Source organism: Rhinatrema bivittatum, chromosome 3 (genome assembly GCF_901001135.1).
Source record: "Rhinatrema bivittatum chromosome 3, aRhiBiv1.1, whole genome shotgun sequence".
Taxonomy (NCBI): Eukaryota; Metazoa; Chordata; class Amphibia; order Gymnophiona; family Rhinatrematidae; genus Rhinatrema; species Rhinatrema bivittatum.
In genome coordinates, this window is record NC_042617.1 from 216,401,534 (window position 1) to 216,426,336 (window position 24,803).

General features: G+C 45.7%; 1 protein-coding gene across 1 annotated transcript in view; it reads left to right on the forward strand.

The window, feature by feature from the left end:
- The window catches only part of CAPN9 (calpain 9), a 306,745-nt gene that overhangs the window by 146,074 nt on the left and 135,868 nt on the right, over window positions 1-24,803 (forward strand). Inside the window, exon 11 of the mRNA XM_029594190.1 lies at window positions 7,494-7,702. Coding sequence (XP_029450050.1) covers window positions 7,494-7,702 — 209 coding nt within the window. The remainder of the gene's footprint in view (window positions 1-7,493; window positions 7,703-24,803) is intronic.

Genomic DNA, 24,803 nt, shown 5'->3' on the forward strand with positions numbered 1-24,803 from the left:
TTCTCCAATTAGTTTTAATTGTGCCTCATGCTAACTTCATGGAGTGCCCCCTAGTTTTTCTACTATCCGAAAGAGTAAATAAGTGATTCACATCTACCCGTTCTAGACCTCTCATGATTTTAAACATCTCTATCATATCCCCCCTCAGTCGTCTCTTCTCCAAGCTGAAAAGTCCTAACCTCTTTAGTCTTTCCTCATAAGGGAGCTGTTCCATTCCCCTTATAATTTTGGTAGCCCTTCTCTGTACCTTCTCCATCGCAATTATATCTTTTTTGAGATGTGGCGACCAGAATTGTACACAGTATTCAAGGTGCGGTCTCACCATGGAGCGATACAGAGGCATTTTGACATTTTCCGTTTTATTCACCATTCCCTTTCTAATAATTCCCAACATTCTGTTTGCTTTTTTGACTGCCGCAGCACACTGAACTGGCGATTTCAATGTGTTATCCACTATGTCACCTAGATCTCTTTCTTGGGTTGTAGCACCTAATATGGACCTAACATTGTGTAATTATAGCATGGGTTATTTTTCCCTATATGCATCACCTTGCACTTATCCACATTAAAATTCATCTGCCATTTGGATGCCCAATTTTCCAGTCTCACAAGGTCTTCCTGCAATTTATCACAATCTGCTTGTGATTTAACTACTCTGAACAATTTTGTGTCATCTGCAAATTTGATTATCTCACTTGTCGTATTTCTTTCCAAATCATTTATAAATATATTGAAAAGTAGGGGGTCCTAATACATATCCCTGAGGCACTCCACTGTCCACTCCCTTCCACTGAGAAAATTGTCCATTTAATCCTACTCTCTGTTTCCTGTCTTTTAGCCAGTTTGCAATCCACAAAAGGACGCGAGCCTCCGAGGGTGGGGAGCTCACTGTCAGGAACTGACAACCCAGAGGTGATGGATGAGGAAGAGGCAAACTGGAACATACATCACCTGGAAGTGCAAGTAGTCAGATTAGCATGCCTGAAGTTTAGCCACCGCCACCAGGGGCAAGCAATCTGCGTGATGTTGGACAACGCAACAACGGTTGTGTACATCAACCGCCAGGGAGGAACCAAAAGCCACCTGTTACGGCTCTGATAGTGGAACCAAAAGAAGAGGACCACCTTACCTTATTCTGTAAAATGATCAGGGTTGATACTGGACACAGGAGGATGAGCACCCAGGCAGGTCCAGATGATCCAATCCAAGAGGCCGATAAGCAAGTTCAGATCACAATCCGGATTGGGGCAGGCAGCAAGCAACAAGTCCGAGAGACAGTCCGGGTCGGGGCAGGCAGCAGACAAAGGTTCCAGGACAAACTAATCGGAGAGGCAGGCAGCAAGGCAAACAGGTCTGAGAAGCAGTCTGGGTTGGGGCAGGCAGCAGACAAATGTTCCAGGGCAAACTAATCCGAGATGCAGGCAGCAAGGCAAACAGGTCCGAGAAGCAATCCTGTTCAGGTCAAGCAGCACACAAGATTCCAGGCAGGAAAATCCACCGAAGCTTCAGCACAAGCAAGCCTGTAGCTGAGGCAATGCTCTGCTGGAGAGATCTCTTTAAATGCTAGTTTTTCCTGCGCTACCACAGGAACATCTGGTTGGGCTGCTGACGACAAAAAGGGGGCGGAGTTGTGCCGTGCCGCACCGAGCGATGCAGTCGAGCTGCACTCCACTGGAGCTTTGCTGAACGGGAACAGCCACCAAGTGTCTCTGGAAATAGACCTCCTTATGGAATGGGTGGAGTTAAACCTACAAGGGATCTCAGCCTCCCACATCGTGGGAAAAGACAACGTCAGAGCAGACTTTCTCAGCAGGGAAAGCCTGGATCCGGGGGAATGGACATTGTCGATCAGAGCCTTCCAGCTCCTAGTAGATCGCTGAGGCCTCCCATCCTTCGACCTACTGGCTACATCTCACCCAACCTTTATTTTATAAGTTGCGCCTGCCTCTGGGCAGGCGTAGGTTGCGCGCACCGGCCGATGGCCGGCCCGCAATCCTGGGCACAGCACCAAATGGCCGCTGTGCCTGGAGACTCTGGCCCCTCCCCCGCCCCCGGACTGCCCACACCCCACGATTCCCTGCCCCTTTTTTCAAGCCCCGGGACTTACACACGTCCCGGGGCTTTACGCGCGCCGCCAGACCTTTTGAAAATAGGCTGGCGTGCGTAGGGCTTTGAAAATCTGCCCCTAGGTGATAATATCAATATTTTCCATAGTCTTTATCAAATTTTTTTGTGTGAAAATATTCAAAGGAGAACACATTAAGAAAAATAATCAGGCCAATTTTAAAAAGGCCGCGCATGTAAAAAGTTTAACTTTAAAAAGTACAAGCAGTAGAGATATAATCTTATTACAAAATTATATGCAGCAAGTCTTATTAGCAAGGGCAGAAGTTTAGTCAAAGTTCAAATGCGCTGTAACATAGTAATGACGGCAGAAAAAGACCAAATAGTCCATCCAGTCCGCCCAGCAAGTTTCTTATGGTAGTAACTGTCGCTCCATGCAGGTTATTCCCAAGCCTTATGTTAAAGGTAGTAATATTAATAATCAAAATCATACACTGTCAAACCCATAACAAAATTACTGCTGGCAACATTTTTACAGGGTGAGCAGCCTTCTTGATAATTCAGACAATGCTGCTTGAACTCAATCAAATTCATTCACTACATACAGAAAGAAGTGCACTTAGGAAAAGGAAAAAAAAATCTAATAAATACAGTATATATCTACACATTTTTATGTATAAAGGCCTTAAAAATAACCCAGATAAGAAACTAAGGAAAGGGTAATTTGTGGACTGCAGTTTACTCAAAATTCCATAATAAAAAAATAACCTAAATTACACCATTTTTGAAACCTGTTCAATCCTTTTCTGTCCTCTTTTTTTTTCTTCAGCACTAAAAGATCTAAAAAATAAATATCAAAGAACATACCTCATATATTATATTAACTTATACATATATTATTTTAAACTATGTAAATTCTTTTAAATTATATGCACATACAGACTCATACGGATGTCCCATATCATTGCTTATACTATTGCACATATTTGATAGAGACATTCTATACAAGTAATGGGCTAAAGAGAAAACAAACATAAGAGGAATAACTTGCATGACTGACCAGATAAGGCTGTGATAAAGTAGTGCCACTGTATAAGAGGCTTTGTTTTATTTAACTGCACCATACAAGAATCAGCATCAGCAATATGAGAACACTTGGTTTTTGCCAAAGCTGCAGTTCTGATTACAGTTCATATGACTACCTAAGTACCTATTCCACTCATATTGCTATACATTACAGTTGCACATTTATTTCATTTCATTTTCATTTTATTAAAATTTGTTAATCGCCTATCACAAAAAAGGTCTAGGCGATTTACAATAGTAAAACATACATAATATAATGTAAATCACATACATTACAAAAAATAGACATGCCATAAATGTTTATCAGAATAACAAAAAATAAATAAATAAATTATATCTCTTACCAGTCACTTCATCTAACCTATTTTCAGACAGAAAATAGAGAAATAGCAAAGGGAACAAACTATTTCTTAGAGGGTCCCAATCAGCCAGCTATAATTCAAAAATATACGATATGTAAGGTTCAATTGCATTTCTAATCATAGGAGGTAAAAGCTTTATAGGGGAAGTGGACTATGCGCAGATGGAGAATGGACTGTTCCCTCATGTTCCTTTCTCTACCTGAACGACTGTCCTGTCATGCAGAAGAAGAAGCCTCACTCAGTGTGTCTGACTCCAAAATAGTATCTGTTTAAAATTTTCAATGCCCTCAACAGTGCATTTCTATTCTCCCTCTTTTCCTTCATTTGAGTACTACTACCACTAGATGGGACTGACTTTCCTTCATATAGTGGAGACTGTTCATGTATAGAACTTGCAGAACTAGACAAGCCCAACTGACTATTGTGAGAATCTGAACAATAAAGGAGCTTACCCAATCTGATCTGTCTGGACTAGGCTGCTATCGCTTGTTGGGCATCCCAAGTGTCAGGATTACAAGGCTGAATCATAGGAAATAATAGTGCTGAGCTATATGCAAGTGATAGTTTGTCAGCACCAAAGCTGCAGATATTGGGATTCTGCTTAGGACTTGCCTTTCATTCCCGCTCCTCCAAATTATCCAGAGAGACTCCACAGTAACATTCAAAGCTGTGATATTAAGAAAATGTCAGCTGCAGAGCAGACTTTCCAATAAAGGTAAACATACTGGGCTGGATTTTCAAAAGGTTACGGGCGTAAATGGCCTTATGTGCGCAGGGCCTATTTTCAAAAGGCCCGGCAATGTGCGTAAAGCCCCGGGACGCATGTAAGCCCCGGGGCTTTACAAAAGGGGCGGTCCGAGGGCGTGGCCAGAGGACTCCGCATGGTTGCTGGGCTGGGCCACCCTGTGGCTGAAGTAAGTTCCAAAACTTACTTCAGCCACAGGGCTGAAGTAAGTTTTGGAACAAAGAAAACAAAAAGGAAAAGGTAGGAGGGAAAGGGCAGGGTATGTAGGGGAAAGGAAGGGAAGGTGGGATGGGGGGGTAGGGAACGGGGGAAGGCTGCGCAGCTCGGCACGGGCTCGGCGTGCACAATTGTGCACCCCCTTGCGTGCGCCGAGTAGCGCCCACACATGTAGGTCGCACGCGCATGTTATAAAATCTACCCCATTTTGTGGACAATTAGCAGTTGCTAGCACAGGCTGATAAGAATATAATTAAAAATGAGTCTATAGCTTCAGCATTGCATAATATATTGAAGCTGAAACCTGCAAATATCAGACTATGTTTCACAGAGGCAAAGAAGCAACTTATATGTGGGAACACCAATCAGAAAATCCTCATGTTCCAAAAGCCCCTTTACCATAATTTACACGCATTTACCCTGCCTCCCCCCCCCCCCAATAAGTCGGGTTTTACAGGTGTAAGGCGTAAAGATTTTCTAACATCCATGCTGCATTACAATTAGTTTACCAGTTTGCCCACTCCATTTGCAGATCATTGACACCCTCCTAGCTCTTCAGCCTTTACTGCCTCCATTTCACCCAGAACTCTTAACTAGTCAAGTATTTCACGTTTAAGACTTTTACAATCACTTACTTCATATAAAGAGCAGGTGTAAATACCTACATAAACTGCCAAATCTTCATGCATAAATCCCTTATAAAATAGCAATTTACATGTGTAAATGTTGGTGGCACCCAGGAACGCCCTTGGACTGCCTCTTTTTTAAACATGTTGATTTACTTGCACACTCTTACTTAAGTGTGCATGTTGTAGATTTCTAAAATAGCATATATTCAGGTAAATACAATTTACATGAGTATATGCTGATTTTTACATGCACAGCTTTTGAAAATTCATTTTTAATGGGCCAAATGGTCGTTATCTGGCAATGTACTATATTACTTTTTTGTTCTGTAATGCATCAATGCAGTGATGAATTTAGGATTTTGGCTCTCTCTAGGCACTATTTTTGTTGTTATCTCTCCCCTTCCCCCTGTAAGGTCGGACAATAAGGAGCAGAAGATCGAAGGCACAGACCTACAGTTGCCTGTGGCAACTCGGGTGCAAATTCTTTGGATAAAATTGAACATTCTAATAAATATTTCCATCTTTTATTTTACATTATAAAAATAATATAGTTTTCCAACCTTGTTGTGTCTATATAATTTATTTTCTTCTTTACTGGATGAGTTAAAGGAATCTCAAGTATCAGTATGGATGGGGGATCTCAGGGATGAAGAGAGAGTGAGGAGAAGTTGAGGTGACTGAGGATGGGGGAGGAGAAGAAGAGAGGATTAGGGAGGATGAGGAAGATTGAGGAAGGTGGGAAAGATCAGGAATCTGGGATGGGGAAGAGGAAGAGGAGGGAGGAGAGGTTGGGGTGGATTCTAGTAGAGATGTGAATCGTGTCCTCGATCGTCTTAACGATCGATTTCGGCTGGGAGGGGGAGGGAATCGTATTGTTGCCGTTTGGGTGTTTAAAGTATTGTGAAAATCGTGAAAATCGTGAGCCGGCACACTAAAACCCCCTAAAACCCACCCCCGACCCTTTAAATTAAATCCCCCACCCTCCTGAACCCCCCCCAAATGCCTTAAATTACCTGGGGGTCCAGCGGCGGTCCGGAACGGCAGCGGTCCGGAACGGCCTCCTGCAGTCGATCTCCTGCCGGCGCCATTTTCCGTACGGAAAACGATTCGCGGCAGGAGATCGTTTTCCGGATCCCCGCTGGACCCCCAGGGACTTTTGGCCAGCTTGGGGGGGCCTCCTGACCCCCACAAGACTTGCCAAAAGTCCAGCGGGGGTCCGGAACGACCTCCTGCAGTCGAATCGTGTTGGTCTATGGCCGCCGCCATTTTGTGCCGCCATTTTGAAAAATGGCGCCGGCTGAAGACAACACGATTCAATTGCAGGAGGCCGTTCCGGACCGCTGCCGTTCCGGACTGCCGCTGGACCCCCAGGTAATTTAAGGCATTTGGGGGGGGGGTTCGGGAGGGTGGGGGATTTAATTTAAAGGGTAGGGGGTGGGTTTTAGGGGGTTTTAGTGTGCCGGTTTTCCTGCCCTCCCCCTTCCCCCGATTTACGATTTTTTTGACGATAAATCGGGGGAATTGGTATTTTATCGTGGCCCTAACGATTTTTGACGATTTAAAATATATCGGACGATATTTTAAATCGTCAAAAAACGATTCACATCCCTAGATTCTAGTATCTAGGGAGAAGGGAGAGGTAAGAAGAAAGGAGAATTCAAAATCTGGGGGACAGAAACCTAGATCAAGGGAAAGAGGACCTGAATTGTGGTGACTGGGAAAGAATAGAGGGAAAGAGGAGGCAGATATCACCACTGTGATCCAATCAGGTCCCCCTTGCATCTCCTCTCTAACCTCTCACCCAATCTAGCATAGACACACACACACACACCTCTGTTTTGTCTGCTCTAGGTTCCCACTGCCCACCACCTCCGAATGACAGGAGGGGAGGAGCTAGATTAGGGAGCAGAATAGGAGTGGAGGAGTAGTCAAGAGTTAGAGCAGTGGGCTTTGAGCCAGGTGATCAGTGTTCAAGTCTCACTGTTGCTTTTTGTGCCCTTAAGCAAGTCACTTTATCTTCCATTTTCTCAGGTAGATTGTAAGCCCTCTGGGGATAGGTAAATACTTACTGTACCTGAATGCATTCTGCTTAAAAGTGCAAAAAAGCAGAATATAAATAAGTAGCTTTTCTTTGCTCTGCTATGTCTGCTTCAGGCTTACTCCCTCTCTTTCTATTCCCTGCATGCTGCCTGGGAGGGGAGGGGGCTGTTCTCTGCTGGGTGAGATTCAGCATAGTTGAAAAGTAAAAAAAAATCTTCAGCTAGCCTGTTGTCCCCAGAATTTTGCCAACCTAGGCACAGGCTTAAAATGCTGTTGACTAATCCAGAGAAAACTGTGTTGAATTATTCTTTCTTCTTACTAATGTGAACATGTATTGAATACAATTTGCAGTGCCCTGGAAAAGAAGATCAATTAAACAAAGAATTTTTCAGATATAACCCTTCTAAAGCAAGGAGCAATACCTACATCAACCTAAGAGAAATCTCTCAAAGATTTAAACTGCCTCCTGGGGAATACATGCTCATTCCTACAACCTTTGAGCCTCATCAAGAAGCAGATTTCTGCTTGAGAATTTTTTCAGAGAAGAAAGCTGAAATTAAGTGAGTATCTTTTATGCTAATTCCTTATGAGTTCAGTTTAATGTCTTTACAATGATAGCCAATGGGAGAAGTTGTAGAAAGGAGAGGGTCTCTATAGAGTGGATATTAATTATCTTCTCTCATCTTAATCTGCGAATGGGTGCAGTGAGTAGTCCTCTCTGCAGCCCACCTAAACAAAACTGAAAGGAAATTTGCACATACAGAAATTTAAATGAAATTTGCTTTCCAATTCATTGTGAATTTAATTTTTCTATTATTATTGTTTAGTGTAATTACATGTATAATTAGAAACTAGAAAATAAATATTTGTGTGAGGCATTCTAGTTTATCATGCTATACAATAAATAGAGGGGCAAATATTCAAACATAGCCATTTAATAGGGTCATTCATCAAAATACGTTATGGCATTAATGCATGCGATAACGCGTTAACGCATGCTATAATCGTACAATCGCATGGTGCGAATACAAATGTTTTGAAGAGGTGGAATTAGGGAGGGGTTTGGGCAGGATTAATGAAAATGAGGGGGTAATATCACACGGTTTTAACGCTGGAAAACTACACCTTTTTTTTTTGGCATTAAGCTGTGCGATATGCACAAAATGGCCATAAAGCAATTTGCGATAAATTTTGCAAATTTCATTTTGGCCATGTCTGGGCTTGGGAGGGAGAGTTAAGTGGTGGAGAGAGAAAGAGATAGAGAGCCTCTGGGAGGCCTTCACAGTATTCAACTATTTATACGCCTATAGGAGGACCAGCTAATAGCTCGAGGTGAGGTGTTGGTGGTGGTTTAGGGTTTAGGGGCCAGTTTTACATGCAGAGTGAGACATATGAACTGCACAGTATTCCTCGGTGAAGATTTGAAGTCATTTAGAGTGAGGAGAGTCTCACAAAGTTGAGATTTCTACTATGTTATCTTGGCCTAGCTTGATGGTTGTTGCGTTCGTGCCTGCTCTTGCCCTCGCTCCACCCTTTCTACCTCTGAGGCGACCCCCTTTGGGTCTGATGGACAGTTGCTGCCGTGGCTTCTCCTCGCCATTTCTTCCTGGAGTCCCCGGGCTGGCCTGACGCTGCGGATCCGCCATGTTCCTGATGACGTAGGGAACGGGCGCGCGCGTGTGCTCCGAAGTTTGTACCAGCAAGGGCGCGAACCATGGGGGTGTCCGCCCGTAGTGACGTCATCTGCTTCCAACATAAAAGGTCTTTGCTTTTGCTTCGAATCGAGTTAGCAAGGGATTGATTGCGGGGATCATCTCGACCCGCTTCATTCTCCGCTGCTCTGCCTCCTCGAACTTACCAGGGGTACCCGCTCCTCAGGGGCCCCTGCTCTTTCCTCTTGTTTTCAGATTGCTAAGATGGGATCCGGTACTCGCTTCTCGAGGGCCTACGTCCCTGAACGCTCAGAAGACTCCCTATTGCCTGGAAGTGATCGCAGACGTGAACATTGTGAGTTTCTATTTCAGTTCGCATATAGGAACTGGTACTCGCTTCTCGAGGGCCCATGTTCCTAGAACACTGAAGATTCTCTTCTGTCTAAGTCGCTATCGCAGGTAACGAGATCGTGAGTTATTACAGATTGCAGATAGGAACCGGTACTCGCTCCTCGAGGGCCAATGTTCCTAAAACCCTCCGAAGACTCTCTTCTATTTCAGAAGTTATTTCATATACAGATATTGTGAATTCTTATTTCAGTTTGCCTAGAAACCATTACAGAGATAAATACTGTGAGTCACCATCGCTCTCTCAGAGCTGTCCCTGGAAGCAGGTACTTGCTCCTCAAGGGCTTAACTCTCTCCAGCTACTGAGCCTTCTTATTAATCTATGTGAGTGTATCATCTACTTCTGGTTATGTATCCAGCATACCCTGTCTACTCACTATCTATGAGTCTCTCTCTACAGCTCAGCAAAACCCGGAGATAGCAATTCCAGGATCTGAGGGACTTCAGCCCTGCCAGGCACATCAGCTCACTGCTGCCACCTCTGGTGGTTCTACTACCTGTCTAATAAAGAACTATCTGTGTCTGTCTCCATACTCCAGCCTAGTCGGTGGTCCCTCTCATGATATCCTCCTGAGGGCACTGTCATCTGCCATCGGCCCAAGGATTCACCATTCTACATTACAGTGCTCATCTCTCACTCTTCAAGAGCTGAGTACATACTGCTACCTTGCAGTCTACCCTCAACTGTTGCTAACATCTCCTTCCTCAGGAACTGTATCATAACCAATTGCTATTTCTTAGCAGGAACCATACAGATGACCAACAACTCCCTTCAGGGGAACTCTCGTGTATCAGGTTGCCACTCTGTGCGGAGATAGCAAATGTTGCTTACCTGTAACAGGTGTTCTCACAGGAGAGCAGGATGTTAGTCCTCACATATGGGTAACATCACAGGATGGAGTCCAATCATGGAACACTTTTGTCAAAGTTTCTAGAACTTTGACTGGCCCCTACTGGGCATGCCCAGCATGGCACTAACCCTGCAGCCAGCAGAGGTCCCTCTTCAGTCTTATTTAAAAGCTACAGGCAGTGCCGAAAAATAAAATAATAAAATGAACCCAACACCGCGGGGTGGCGGGTGGGTTTCGTGAGGACTAACATCCTGCTGTCCTGTGAGAACACCTGTTACAGGTAAGCAACATTTGCTTTCTCACAGGACAAGCAGGATGGTAGTCCTCACATATTGGTGAGTCCCGAGCTGAGGATGTCCGAACATGCACCAAATGTAGCCAAAGGCGTGCAACAGGCACAATAACTGGGGCGGAATTTGGTAGAGGGCATCCTGAACCCCACTGGGCAGGCGGAAGGCTGTTGGTACATCACGTTGTAAAGAGGTTACACAAGACAGACTGGCTGAAGATGGAATCTTGTCTTCTGGCTTTGTCTAAGCAATAGTGGGCTGTAAAAGTATGGCGAGAACTCCAAGTGGCAGCCCTGCAAATGTCAGGAAGCAGCACCGATCATAGGTGTGCTACTGAAGTCGCCATGGCCCTCACAGGGGTGCTTTAACACGGTCTTGGAGTGGAATGCCTGCTTGCTGATACAAAAGCATATGCAGTCCATTAGCCAGGAGGAAAGGGTCTGCTTGCCCATAGGCTGCCCCAATTTGTTAGGATGGAAAGACACAAATAATTGAGTGCTCTTCCTGTGGGCAGCTGTACGGTCTAGGTAGAACGCTAGAGCCCGTTTGCAGTCAAGGGTATGCAGAGCCTGCTCTCCTGGATTGGAACGGAGCCTGGGAAAGAAAGTAGGTAGTATAATGGATTGATTGAGATGAAACTCTGATACTACCTTAGGTAAGAATTTAGGGTGGGTGCGAAGTACCGCCAGGTCTTGCAGAAGTTTAGTGTAAGGCAGATAGGTAACTAGGGCCTGTAACTCACTAACTCTGCGAGCCGAAGTGATTGCCAAAAGGAAAATCACTTTCCATGTGAGAAAGCGAAGTTCACAGGATTGGAGAGGCTCAAATGGTGGTTTCATGAGCCAACCCAAAACCAGGTTGAGGTCCCAAGAAGGGGCCGGAGGATGCAGTGGAGGCTTGAGGTGAAGCAAGCCTTTTAAAAATTGTGTAACAAGGGGTTGTACTGAGAAAGGGACACCCCTGATACCTTTATGGAAGGCGGCTACCGCACTGACATGCATTCTAATGGAGGAAGTTTTAAGACCTTACTCTGACAAGTGCCAGAGGTAGTCTAGAAACTTCGGGATTGGACAGGTAAAGGGATCAAGGGCCTGAGAAGAGCACCATGATGTGAACCTGTTCCATTTGTAGGAATACGATTTTCTCGTGGAAGGCTTCCGTGAAGCAATCAAGACACGGGAGACTGGATCAGAAAGGTTAAGTGGTTGAAGGATTAACCTTTCAACATCCATGCTGTCAGGGACAGGGCCTGAAGATTGGGGTGGCGAAGGCACCCATCGTTTTGAGTGATTAGAAGCGGGTCTGTTCCCAGAGGAATGTGCCTGCGAATGGAAAGATCCTGAAGAATTGGAAACCACACTTGGCGGGGCCAATGGGGTGCCATCAGGATCATGGTTCCCTTGTCCTGACGTAACTTCATGAGAGTCTTCGAGAGAAGTGGAAGTGGAGGGAATGCGTATAGGAGAGCGGTTGACCATGATAGGGAGAACGCGTCTCTTGGTGGATAATGTTGGCTGCGAGTAAGAGAGTAGAAATTGCCTACTTTGCGATTCTGGGGTGACGCAAAGAGGTCTATTTGAGGATAACCCCATTTTTGGAAGATGGAGTTCGCTACTGAGGGGTTTAGAGACCACTCGTGGTTGGAAGTTGCGACTCAACTTGTCTGCCAACACGTTGGCCACTTCCGGCAAGTAGGTGGCCCTGAGGTACAATGAGTGGGAGAGGGCCTCCGCCCATATCTGTGCAGCTTCCTGACACAGTAGGTAGAATCCTGTCCCTCCCTGTTTGTTGATGTACCACATGGCCACCTGGTTGTCCGTCTGGATCAGGATGACTTGATTGGACAGGTGATCCTGAAATACTCTGAGAGCGTATCTTATTGCTCGAAGCTCCAGGAAATTTATTTGGTGTTTGGCTTCCTCTGGAAACCAGGAACCTTGTGTCTGGAGATCGGCCACATGGGCTCCCCACCCGAAGTTGGAAGCATCGGTGGTGAGAATTATTTGAGGTTTTGGCGCTTGAAAGGGCAAGCCCTGTAGAAGATTGATGTGATTCGTCCACCAGGCGAGAGACAGACGGAGTGAGTCGGTGACGTGGACAATGGTCAACAGGGGCTGAAGGGACTGTGTCCATTGCGACCTTAGAGTCCACTGCATGACTCTCATGGCTAGGCGGGCCATAGGTGTGAACTGAACTGAGGACGCCATGTGTCCTAGAAGAATGAGAAAACGATGAGCAGCCGTCGAGTGTTGAGACTGCAGCTGTTGTGCCAGAGACATGAGAGTAAGGGCTCATTGTTGAGGCAGGAAAGCCTTTGCCTGTAAGGTGTCCAAGTCTGCCCTAATGAACGATAAGGTTTGAGATGGGACTAAGGAGGATTTGTCATAATTGATGAGAAATCCGAGTGAAATTATTTATTTATTTATTTATTTATTTATTTATTTATTTAGACTCTTTTATATACCAAAGTATAGCAGTCTGCCTTCACTCCAGTTTACAGTTCAACAACTTAATACATATAACACATTCGTATAACATATATTAACATATATTAAACAACTAGTTACATTTAGGCATAGAGCAATAGTGTATAAACAGGTATAATGGAGTACGACCTAAATCGGCCTTATAATGTGTGAGCATATAAAGCTAAGCATATAGACATAATATAAATGTAACATCGCGCAGGTGGTGTGTTAATGAGACTATTTCAAAAGTGAGGTGTGGTAGAGGGAATGAAGGCTTCTCGTGAATCAGGGGGGGGGGGACAAAATAAATTACAGGACACAGTTTAAAGAAAGAGGGTTAATAAATGACAATGGGGGGGGGGGGGGGGGAGATGTTAGTTTATGCAGGGTTGGGAGGGATAGTATGTCTGATCTGATGGGATTGGATTACCCAACTTCGTCTGTGAAAGTTTGTCTAAATAACCATGTTTTGAGATCTTTTTTGAACGATTTGGAGTAACTGACTGAGCTTAGGTAGTTTGGTAAAGAGTTCTATGCTATTGGTCCTGCAATAGAGAAGGCTCTATTCCTGGTGTTGGATAGTTTAGCAGCGGGGAGGGAGGGTATGACTGGTTGTAGTTTGCTGGTGGTTCTTGTCGTGCGATGTGTTTTGTGCAGTTGAATCATGTGATTGAGGGTGGTGTTATCTGCTTTGTAGACTTCATTGTGTAGTATAGTTAAAGTCTTGTATTTGATCCTTTGTTCGACCGGTAGCCAGTGAAGACTCCTCAGAACAGGGGTGATGTGGTCAGATTTCTTCTTGCCTGTAAGTACTCTGGCTGCAGCATTTTGAGTGTGTAAGGTGAGATGCAGGGATGACAAATTAGATGACAGGGATGACAAATTAAATGCAGGGATGACAAATTAGAGTGTGTAAGGTGAGATGCAGGGATGACAAAGTGGATTGCTGAGTCGGAGCCCTGATTAACCAGTCGTCCAGATAGGGGTAGACATGGACACCTTGAGTCCTGAGGAAGGCGGCAACTACGATGAGGCATTTTGTAAATACTCGTGGTGCAGATGCTAGGCCGAATGGAAGCACACGGTATTGATAGTGCTTGGGGCCTATGAGAAACCTCAGGAATTTGCGATGAGATGGAGTTATCGCAATATGAGTGTATGCGTCCTGAAGGTCGAGAGAGCAGAGCCAGTCTCCTCTTTGAAGAAGAGGAAGCAGGGAGCCCAAGGTTACCATCTTGAACTTTTCTCTCTGGAGGTACTTGTTGAGGGCTCGTAGATCCAAAATTGGACGAACGCCTCCCAATCTTTTGGGGATTAGAAAATACCGGGAATAGAATCTGAGGCCTTGCTGAGGTGATGGTACTGGTTCTATTGGTCTGGACTGGAGTAGGAGGGAGGCCTCTTGTTCCAGGAGCAATGAATGGTCGGATGTTCTCCACGTCATTAGAGGTGGGGAATCCAGCAGGATGGAGAGAATTTGAGATGATAGCCTTGAGCAATTATTGTTAGGACCCAGTGGTCCGAGGTGATTGATTGCCATATGTTGTTGAAATGGCACAAGCGGCCCCACTGGGATATTTGGTAATGGAATCTGGCTGCTGCTCTCTATGCGAGAGTCAAAAACCAGAAGCAGGGCCCGGTTGGGGGGTTGTCTGTGGCTTTTGCTTTTGAGTTTGACGAGATTGTGATTTGATGAATGGTCTCGCAGAGCGGCATCTAGATGCTGGCGGGTAGGACTTCTTTGGTCTATAAAAATACTTTTTAGAGTCCTTCTGGAAAGGCTGTTTAGAAGGATAATGCGAAGGAAACAGAGAGAGCTGTCTGAGAGTCTCATGATGGTCCTTTAGCTCAGCCACTGTCTTTTGAATCTGCTCGCCAAAGAGATTGTCTCCTATGCAGGGGAGGTCGGACAACCGCTCTTGCACTTCTGGACGAAGGTCTGAAGACTTAAGCCAAACCCATCGTCTTGCTGAAATAGCGGCTCAGACACTCTGGTTGCAGTGTCAAAGATATCGTAACATGATCTATTCTCATGTTTGCCTGCCTCCAAATCCTTATTAAGTAGGGTGTAGAACTTTTCTGGAAGTGATTGAGGCATGGAGGTTGTCAAGTCTTGTAGTTGCTTAAAATGACTCTATTATATTGGGTCATATATAGTTGGTAAGCAGCAATTCGGAGGATCAGCATTGATCCTTGAAAGACTCGGCGACCAATGGTATCCAAAAACTTCTGTTCATTGCCAGGGGGAAAGGAAGTATGAGTTTTGGACCTTTTTGCTTTCTTTTGCGCAGATTCAACCACCACAGATTGGTGATCCAGTTGAGGCTTTTGAAAACCTGGCACTGACTGCACCAAGTAGGTAGAGTCAGTTTTCCTGTGGACTGGTGCAATGGAGCCAGGGTGCTCCCAGATTTTTTTGAGAAGGTCAAGAAGAACTTGATGGATGGGGATGGAGGTGATTTCCTTGGGCGCGTCCAGGAATTGAAGCAACTCCATCATCTGATGTCTGTCATCCTGTTCCGTCAGTAACTGGAAGGGGACCAATTCAGACATGTCCTTCACAAAGTTTATGAAAGAAAGGTCCTCTGGAGGAGAACGTTTTCTACTTTCGGTGGGTGAAGGTGGTGAAAGCAAGTCATCGGTGTCTGGTGAAGAATCATCAGTCCAGGTATCATAAGGATCAGCACCTGTCTCTCTAGGAACTGTAGAGGGACGGGGTAGTTGGATACCTGAAGGTCCCGGTTTAGGCTCCGAAGGCATCGGAGGATTAACCGGAGGCACCGATGAAAGTAATGAAGGCCCCGGCACAGGTATCGATGGCATCAGTGGATGGCTCGATGGCGCCGATGGGGGTATCGGTATCGATCTCGATGGCTGAGGCAGAATTCCCGAAGGAGGGATGCGGAATGGTGTTTCTCCTCCCGATGATAAAGTCAATGGGGAGGGTACCGGAGTCATCAGTGACCCAGGATCCACCGGAGGAAAAGCAGCAATAAGCGCTTCCATCCTCAATAGCAGCGGTGCCAATGCTGCTAGAATCGGGTCGGTGCTCGGTTCCACTATCGGTACCGATATCGGTGCCGGGGGAACCTGTAGTCGATGCATTGCCTTGTCGATGGTCTCCTGAACCATCCGGTCCAGTTCTTCTCGGAGACCTGGAGCAAGCAGCCCTGGCTCTAGAACAGAAGAAGGAGGCAGAGGCATAGCCGGAGAGACCACCATTAGAGGTGGAGTCGCGGCTCCCGACACCCCTGTCGGGTGAGGATTGCCCTCGGTGACCCGGTCGCCGAAAAGGTCGGTGCCTTTTCTGGACGGAGTTTCTTCTTCGGTGGCGGCTCGGATGATGGTGAGGTCAATGGTTTTCGATACCCTCGATGGTCCGAGACTTTCGGTGCCGATGGCGATGTTTCTCCTTATGATCTCCTCGGTCCTGAGGGGGAGAAAGAGGGTGTCGAAGGCCAGGAAGTGATCGACGCCGGACGGTCACTGGTCGGTGGGCGATGCTGGTGCGACATTGACGGTGCCGGTTTCCGATGATGTCGATGCAATGGACGAAGTCGGGATTTGAGCACGGAAGAGAAGTCCCATCTTCTCCATTCTGGCCTTGCGACCTTTTGGTGTCATTAGGGCACATTTGGTGCAGGTCAAGACATCGTGCTCTCATCCAAGACACATTACACAGACTTTATGCGGGTCTGTAATGAACATGGTACGAGTACAGTCCGGACACCGACGGAACCCCGACGCCATGGCCATAGAAAAAATCGAGCCACGGTACGGTCGATGGCCAGTAGGCCGCGAGGGCCAAACTCGACGGTAATCGACGGAAAACGGCTAAAAACTTACATGAGTATCGCGGACTGAAAAATGTTAACGGAGGGACCCCTGTGGGGCAATTTAACTTTAAATAATTCCGTGAGGAAAATTCCTGTCAGGAATCCTTGCAGAGCTCCTTAACCGCGTGGCTACTGCTGAGAAGAAAAAAGAAGACTGAAGAGGGACCCTGCTGGCTGCAGGGTTAGTACCATGCTGGGCATGCCCTGTAGGGGCCAGTCAAAGTTCTAGAAACTTTGACAAAAGTGTTCCGTGATTGGGCTCCATCCTGTGATGTCACCCATATGTAAGGACTACCATCCTGCTTGTCCTGTGAGAACCATAATAGATACTAACTCGTTCTCTCTGGAAGAACAGACCTTAGATGGTTGCTGACCTCACCCCTCTGGGGAGCAACTCCATAACAGCTCCTACAACAGATTGCTACTCTGCAGTCCTAACCTATTACAGATTGCTAACCCTAGCAGAGTCGCTAACATATTGCTAGCTCCTCTCCTCTAGGGGAGCAAAGCTCAACAGGATTGCTGGCTCCTTCCCTTGGGAGGAGCATACCCTAACAGACTGCCAACTCCTAGCAGAAACTCTAATAGATTGCTAACTCCGCCTACGGAGTCTAACAGATTGCTAGTTCCGCCTTCCTGGCGGGGTGATCGACAACAGATTGCTAACTCCTCCCTTCTTGAGGAGTAAAGCGTAAACAGATTGCTAGCTCTGCCCTCCTGGTGGGGTGATCACTAACAATGGTGTCCTGTTATAGAGTCTTTCTCTTTCTCTCTCTCTAAACATCATGAGCTGCGAAAAGTTTACTGCACCACGCGATACTACCTATGTGAAGCATTATGTTACCGCATGGTGCGGTAATTTTAAAAATTACCCTAACCATGCCCCTTTCTCTTACCGTGGGCGTTATCCATACGATATTATAGCATTTTGATGAATCTAGGGGTAAGTGACTTAGCCGGATAAGACTTACCCAGCTAACTCACACAGGTTATTCAGCAACACAGTTATGCTGCTGAATATACCCAAATAAATCACAAGTTAGCTGGATAAGTCTTATCTGGCTAACTTTAGACTTGCTATTGAGCACATTTAACTTATCTAGCTAACATAATCGAATATCGCTACGTATCCGGCTATATTAGCCGGATAAGTAGCTCCTCCCCGGAATGCCCATATTCCACCAATCACTTATCCAGCTAAGAGGTAGCCGCTGAATGGTATGGATGCTCAGCTGCTGCCACTTAGCCAGATAAGTCCTTACTTATTCGGCTAAGTAGTGCTGAATATCAGCTTCAGATAATTCAGTCAGCACTAGGTGGTGTAGTAAAATATCTGGTACTGACTTGTATGTGTTGTAGCTCTATACATTACGCAAGTATTGCAGAACTGAACTGCCAATTTCTTCTTAACTGTAAAATGAGACGTTTTCTTTAAGGTCCATATTCAGTAAGCTGGCGAGCAGGCATGTTGCCAGTTAAAGTTACAAAAATACAACAAAAAAAAAAATGGTGTTTATAATATTAATAATTTTATTACAATGTCCATCACATGACATAAAATACCACACCATTATACATCAGTCAACCCTAAAAAATCCACCCCAACTAGGACCTAGTTTCGACGACACCACTCGTCTTCTTCAGGGGACATCCAATTAAAACCACACTTACACATGTACATATAACATACAAACTTTTACATAATATCTGAAAAATAATCACAAAAAACACAAAGGGCCGGATTTTAAAAAGGTTACGCGCGTAAATGGTCCTACGTGCGCCGGGCCTATTTTCAAAAGGCCCGGCGGCATACATAAAGCCTCAGGACGCGTGTAAGTCCCAGGGCTTTACAAAAGGGGCAGTCCGGGGGCGGGGCGGGGCCAGAGGCCTCCACACGGCCGCTGGGCCGGTGATTTCTCACCGGCAGTTGGCCGGCGCGCACAACTTACTTCAGCCCCAGAGCTGAAGTAAGTTTTAAAACAACAAAAATAAAAATGAAAAGGTAGGGGGGAAAGGGCGAGGAAGGTAGGGGAGGGGAAGGGAAGGGAAGATGGGGTGGGGAAGGCAGTGCAGCTCGGATAGGGCTCGGTGCGCGCAAGGTGCACAATTGTGCACCCCCTTGCACGTGCTGACCCTGGATTTTATAACATGCACACATATGTAGGCCATACCAAGGTAGACCAAGAAAGATTTCAGAAACAACTGCCAGGAAAATTCATTGGGATGCAAAGAACAAGCAATGTTTACTGAAATACAGGCTTCTCTGAAACCTGGGTGTTTTAGCATGGACAATAGGGAGATACTTGAACAAAAATGGGCTGCATGTTGCGTCGGCCGGCCGCAGAGCTCGTGTCCGGCCTTCCTCACCTGGCCACCACCCTGCCGAGGGCGGGTTCTAGCCTCCCCGCAATGTAGAGGGAGTGCCTCCAACGCTGCCCCTCCTCTTCTGGTCCTGCTTGCCGCCGACAGGCCTGAAACGCAGCTAAGACGTCATCACCGTCTGCTCCTCACCTTCGGGCCCCCCAGGCGCATGCGGCGCCTCTCTAGTTTATTTATAGGGCTCACGGCACCCTATGGCTGCCGGTCCTATCCTGTGACATCATCTGCCTGGGCCTATATTAGGCGAGCCCAGACAGGCAGGGCTTGCCTTTGCTATAGGTCTCCACGTTCCTCATTGCTTGTTCCTGATCCTGTCCTTGCTCCTGGCTCCTGTTCCTGTTTGGACTCTCCGACATCTGGTTTTCCCATTCCTGTCTTCTGCCTGCTCCCTGTCAAGACCTCTGCTTGTTCCTGACCTCTGAGAATACACTGCCTGCCAAGACCTCTGCTTGTACCTGACCTCTGAGATTCGCTGCCTGCCAAGACCTCAGTTTACACCCGACCTCCAGCCGTGTCATCTGCCTTGCCTTGCCAGCTCCTGCCTTCTATTTATCCATGCCTGCTAAGAGCTACACCTGTACCCGGTCTCCTGAGGCCCCTCATAAGTCCAGCCGGCCCCGGTACCCAAGGGCTCAACCTGAGGGGAACGTAGGCTGGTAGTGGTGAAGCGTCAATGGGGTCTCAGGCTTCCCATTAGCCTCGCCTGGCAATGATGGAGACCTGTGGGGCTCCTCCCCACAGGTAGTACCAACTTCCCCTTGGCCCGAGGATCTACGCTCCATAACACTGCATGGTAAAGTTGCCAGAAAAAAACATTGCTGCATCAATACCACAAAACAGCTCACTTACAATATACAAAACAGCACCTGGCTAAGCCTCAGAACTTCTGGAACAAAATAATTTGGAGTGATGAGACAAAAATTGAACATTATGGTCACAACCATAAATGCTATGAAAAGAAGCACACCATCCCTACCATGAAACATGGAGGTGGTTTTCTGCTGTTTCGAAGGTGTGTGAGCTCAGCAGCACAGGGAATGTAGTCAAAATTGATGGCAGAATGAATGCAGCATCTTATCAGAAAATATTGGAGGCAAATTTGCATTCATCAGTCAGGAAGCTACGCATGGGGCACACTTGGACTTTGCAATTTGACAATGATCCAAAACATAAGGTCAAGTCAACCCTTCAATGGCTGTAGCAGAAAAAAGTGAAGGTTCTGGAGTGGTCATTACAGTCTCCTGACCTCAACACCATTGAGCCAGTTTGGAAAGAACTCAAATATACTGTTCATGGTAAACAACCAAAGAATTGACAGGATGTGGAGGTTTTTTACCAAGAGGAATGGGCAGCTTTATCACATGAGAAAATAAAGGGCTTCCTGCACAACTAACACAAAAGACTGCAAGCCATCACTGGTGCAAAAAGGGGCAATGCACAATATTAAGAACTAAGGGTTTGCAAACTTTTGAACAGGACCATTTTATTATTTCTCTTATTGCTATGGTTTATTTAATGATTGTGCTATTCTGTGATATATATAATAGTTTAACTTGAAGCATATTAAAAATAACAGACATCTGATCACTCATGTTGTCTTAAAATGCTACACATCTTACAAATTCTTCCAGGCTTATGTAAACTTATGAGCACAACTGTATCTTCTAAATGTGGAGAAATTAAGAATAAGGTACATTATCTCTAAGCATCCGCATCTGTAAGTTTGGAGTATAATGTCATAGTCAAATGATGATCCTGATCAAACTGTACCAGAACATCTATAAAAGAAATCTAGATGAAACTGTACTGTAAAGAAAATTGTATGTTATCTTCACATGTGTTAAGCCAGCGATGGAAACTCAATAATTCTGGTATCAATCCTTTCCAAAGAATAGAAATATCATCAATGTATCTTCGCCAGATGATTATCTTCTCAAAGAAAGGAGATGTATCTCCTTTCTTTGAGAAGACATATACAGATTGGCCAGTGATGGTGCCACCATTGCACCCATTGCTGTGCCTATAATTTGCAAGTACAGTTTGTCCTGGAATAAAAAGAAATTCTCTCTTGAAGTGATACTCAACAAACGCACTGTAAAAGAAGTCAGAACTGTATGAGGATGAGTGCGTATGGACAAAAATTTGATGTGACAGTTAATGCATCATCTTGTAGTAAACTGGTATATAGGGCATTGACATCCAAAGTTACCAATAAAATGCCAGTGGGCAATTCTTTAATGGAATTCAAAATGTTCAAAAAATGAGCAGTATATGTGAAGGCATATCCAAAACAAAAGGTTTCATAATCTTTTACACATAAAAGGACAATGGTTCTAATATGATCTCATTTGCTGAAAAGGTCTGCTCAGTGGATGTTTTAAAGTTTTATGTACTTTGGGCAATATGTAATGAGTAGGAATACAAGGATGTTTTGTACTTAAAAAAAGTAAATGAAATTCCTTTTATGACAGAAAACCAGCCTGTCTGCAGTGAGCATAGTTCTTCTAATAATGGCCTACGATCATTTTGTGAGATCCAATGATAGTCTATAATTCGCTTTATTTTATTATTTATTTTATTATTTATTTATTTTGCATTTTTATATACCGACATCCGTTTACACATCGTATTGGTTTACATAAAATATAAACAGTGTCACCATAACGACAGGCGAAGCTTTTACAGAGAACAAAAACTGTAGTGAGAGGATAAATATAGGTAAACTCGGTACAGTTAAATATAGGTTACAGTTAAATATAGGTTATAGGTACAGTTAAATATGGGTTAACTCGGTACAGTTAAATAAGTAAAATAAGGAAGAAACTGTATGTACAGGTCAGGACTGTATATATCGGTCAATATTTACAATATTTACAATGTTATGCTCAGATAATGGTGGAAAGAAGGTTAAAATGGTGAAATACAACATTTTGGGGCGGATTTTCAAACAGTACGCGCGCGGGTACTTTTGTTCGCGCGCAAGGGGGTGCACATTTGTGCAACCTGCGCGCGCCGAGCCCAGCGCAGCCTGCCTGTTCCCTCCGAGGCCGCTCCGATTCCGGCCCTATCTAAACCCCCACCTTACCTTTGTCGGCAAAGTTACGCCTGCTGAAAGCAGGCGTAACTGCGCGCGTTGCCGGCAGCCCCGCTCCGTCCTCCGGTCCCGGGGGCGTGGTCCGGAGGCCTCGACCACGCCCCCGGGCCGGTGCCACGCCCCCAGGCCCGCCCCCGAAACGCCTTGTCGTTTCGGGAATGCCCCGGACACGCCCCCTCCCTCCCCGTTTCGAAAGCCCCGGGACTTACGCGCGTCCCGGGCTTTACGCGCGCTGGCGGCCTATGCAAATGGGCACGCCGGCGCGCGCAGGGGTTTTAAAATCCACCCCTTTGCGTTTATTTATTCATTCACATTGCACGGTGGATCAAAATATTATGAATTAATTGAGGGGAAGGTCTGTAGAAACAGCCAAGTTTTAAGGTTTTTTTTGAATTTGGGAGTGGAGGTTTCAGTGCGTAAGTCTGGAGGCATGGAGTTCCATAGGGTGGGGCCAGCTAGTGAAAAAGCTCTTTTGTTGTGGAGGTGAGTTTGGTGGATTTGATCGAAGGGGGTGGAACGAGTGGGTCTAGTGGAGGTGCGTGGTGTGAGTGGAGGGTTGATCCATTGGGTGTTCTCATTTATAATGCATTTATGGATGAGGGATAAGGTTTTGTATAGGATTCTCGATTTAATTGGTAGCTTTATCAGGTAGTTGCCACACTACTTCAGCTATGTAATCACAACGATTCATGATGACTATCCTGCCACCTTTATCAGCAGGCTTTATTATTATGGAGTGATCTTCTCAAAGCCCTTGTAAAGCTAACTTCTTTTCCTTGGTGAGATTATGATTCTGGGTTAGAATTTAAAGTGCAATGAAAGAATATCTTTATTGATGTCATACATCGTGGTTCTGTTGTGAAGAAAACCTGTAGAAAAATGTTGTATTATCCCATGGAGCATTTGTTACAAAGTGCTAAAAAAGACAAGCAATCATCTGAAGACACTTCAAGAAGAGTTATGCATTACACTGCATCTCTTCTTTTGGTGCTGGATCCACCCGCTAGCTCTCGCACAAGTCTCTTTCTACCAGGGCTGGAAACTTTTATTGGTGGGGAGAAGGAATTCCTCCTTCAGGGCTCAGAATGACAGGGGTGCCTTTACAACTCTTTTCCCTGGAAACTCGCACATTGGTGCACCAATTGTATAGCATGCACGTGTAAGGGGGGAAATTTTACAAGATGCATGTGGCAACACGATAGGCCCTTTCCCCAGTTCCCTCCCAGTCTGCTCCAATAAAGTAGCGGACTGACAGGGAACTTCCTAAACCCCCATAGCTAACCTGCCTCCTTTTTCCACTATCCGTCCCGACCCCTAAAACCCGCTAACTACCCTTCTTTTTTTGTTTTATTACTTACCTGCTTTCTGGAGCAGCAGTAATTTGCACGGGCAGGTGGGCTCCTAGCATGCGCTTCATCGGGACAGTGCCTAATGGTGCTGTCCCAGGCTGCCTACACCCCACCTTTGCCCTGTCCAGACCATGCCCCTGGCCCGCCCCATTTTCTAATCCGGTTCTTTGGCGCATACTGGGAGATACGCGCGTCAGCACAGACCTTTGAAAATCCCTGTGGCACATATGTGGCCCAGCCACATGCATATCTCCCAGTTTTCACACCTTAGTGCTTTCTGTTGAGGCATCTTTATTTGTTAAATTTCATTCTAAATGTATTGACAAGTTCACTGGAAACACGCATATTTTTTGTACATCTAGGTTAATTAAATCTATTTCTGCAAAGAAAACCCCCATTGGGTGGTGTTGGGAATTCATAAGTGAACATTGGTACTGGTGGAGCTAATGGGAATGGTGGTGTTTGAGGAGGCACTAAGACAGGGCTTTCCATACTTTTAGCCAATGTGACCCTATTTTAGCACTTGAAAATTCCCATGACCCCCAAAGGATGACCAAAACAATATAGAAAAGGTGCAGACCCCCCCTCCCCCCAAAATCACTCTCTTACTCTTCCTGCACTCCAACTAATCCCCTCCTCTCTTAATCTCCTCCTCTCCCGTGGAAACTCTCTCTCAACCTCTGCCCCTCCAGCTGATCCCCTCTTAAATCCCTCAGCTCTTCTCATCTCCTTAGCGTACCCCTCTCTCTCATCCCCTGTAATCATTTTTGCACACCCACAGTTGATTCTCTCTTACCCCCAAACCTTTATAACACCCAATTAATCCTATCATTTCCTCCTCACCCCAACCCCCATTCCTTCATCTACCTCACCTCCCAGCCTCACCTCATCCCATCCAGCCCTTCTCTCGCAATCTGCATCAGCAACTTTCTTACATCACCCAGTCTATCTTCTTTCATTTCCTCTCTTATCCGCCCCAGGAAATTCCTCTCCAGCTGACCCAGTCCTTAGATACCTCCTGCATTTCATCCCTCCTTTCAAAGAGCTCCTACTCCAATTATCCTCCTAGCCAGAGTCAGTGGCCAGGTCCGGTGCTAACATTTTTGCTGCCCTGTGCAAAACATTGCTGTGCTGCCCCCCCCCTTTTTTTTTTTTTAACACAAAAGTTTTCTTGTTTTCCCCAGTAACCAACACATTCTGTCAGTTTCACACTCTGTCCTAGGCTCCCTTTTGTCAACAAAAAAAAAAAGCCCTGCTCCTTCAGCGCGAGATGAGCCTAGAGCAGTGGTTCTCAACCTTTCTAATGCCGTGACCCCGCAATACAGTTCCTCATC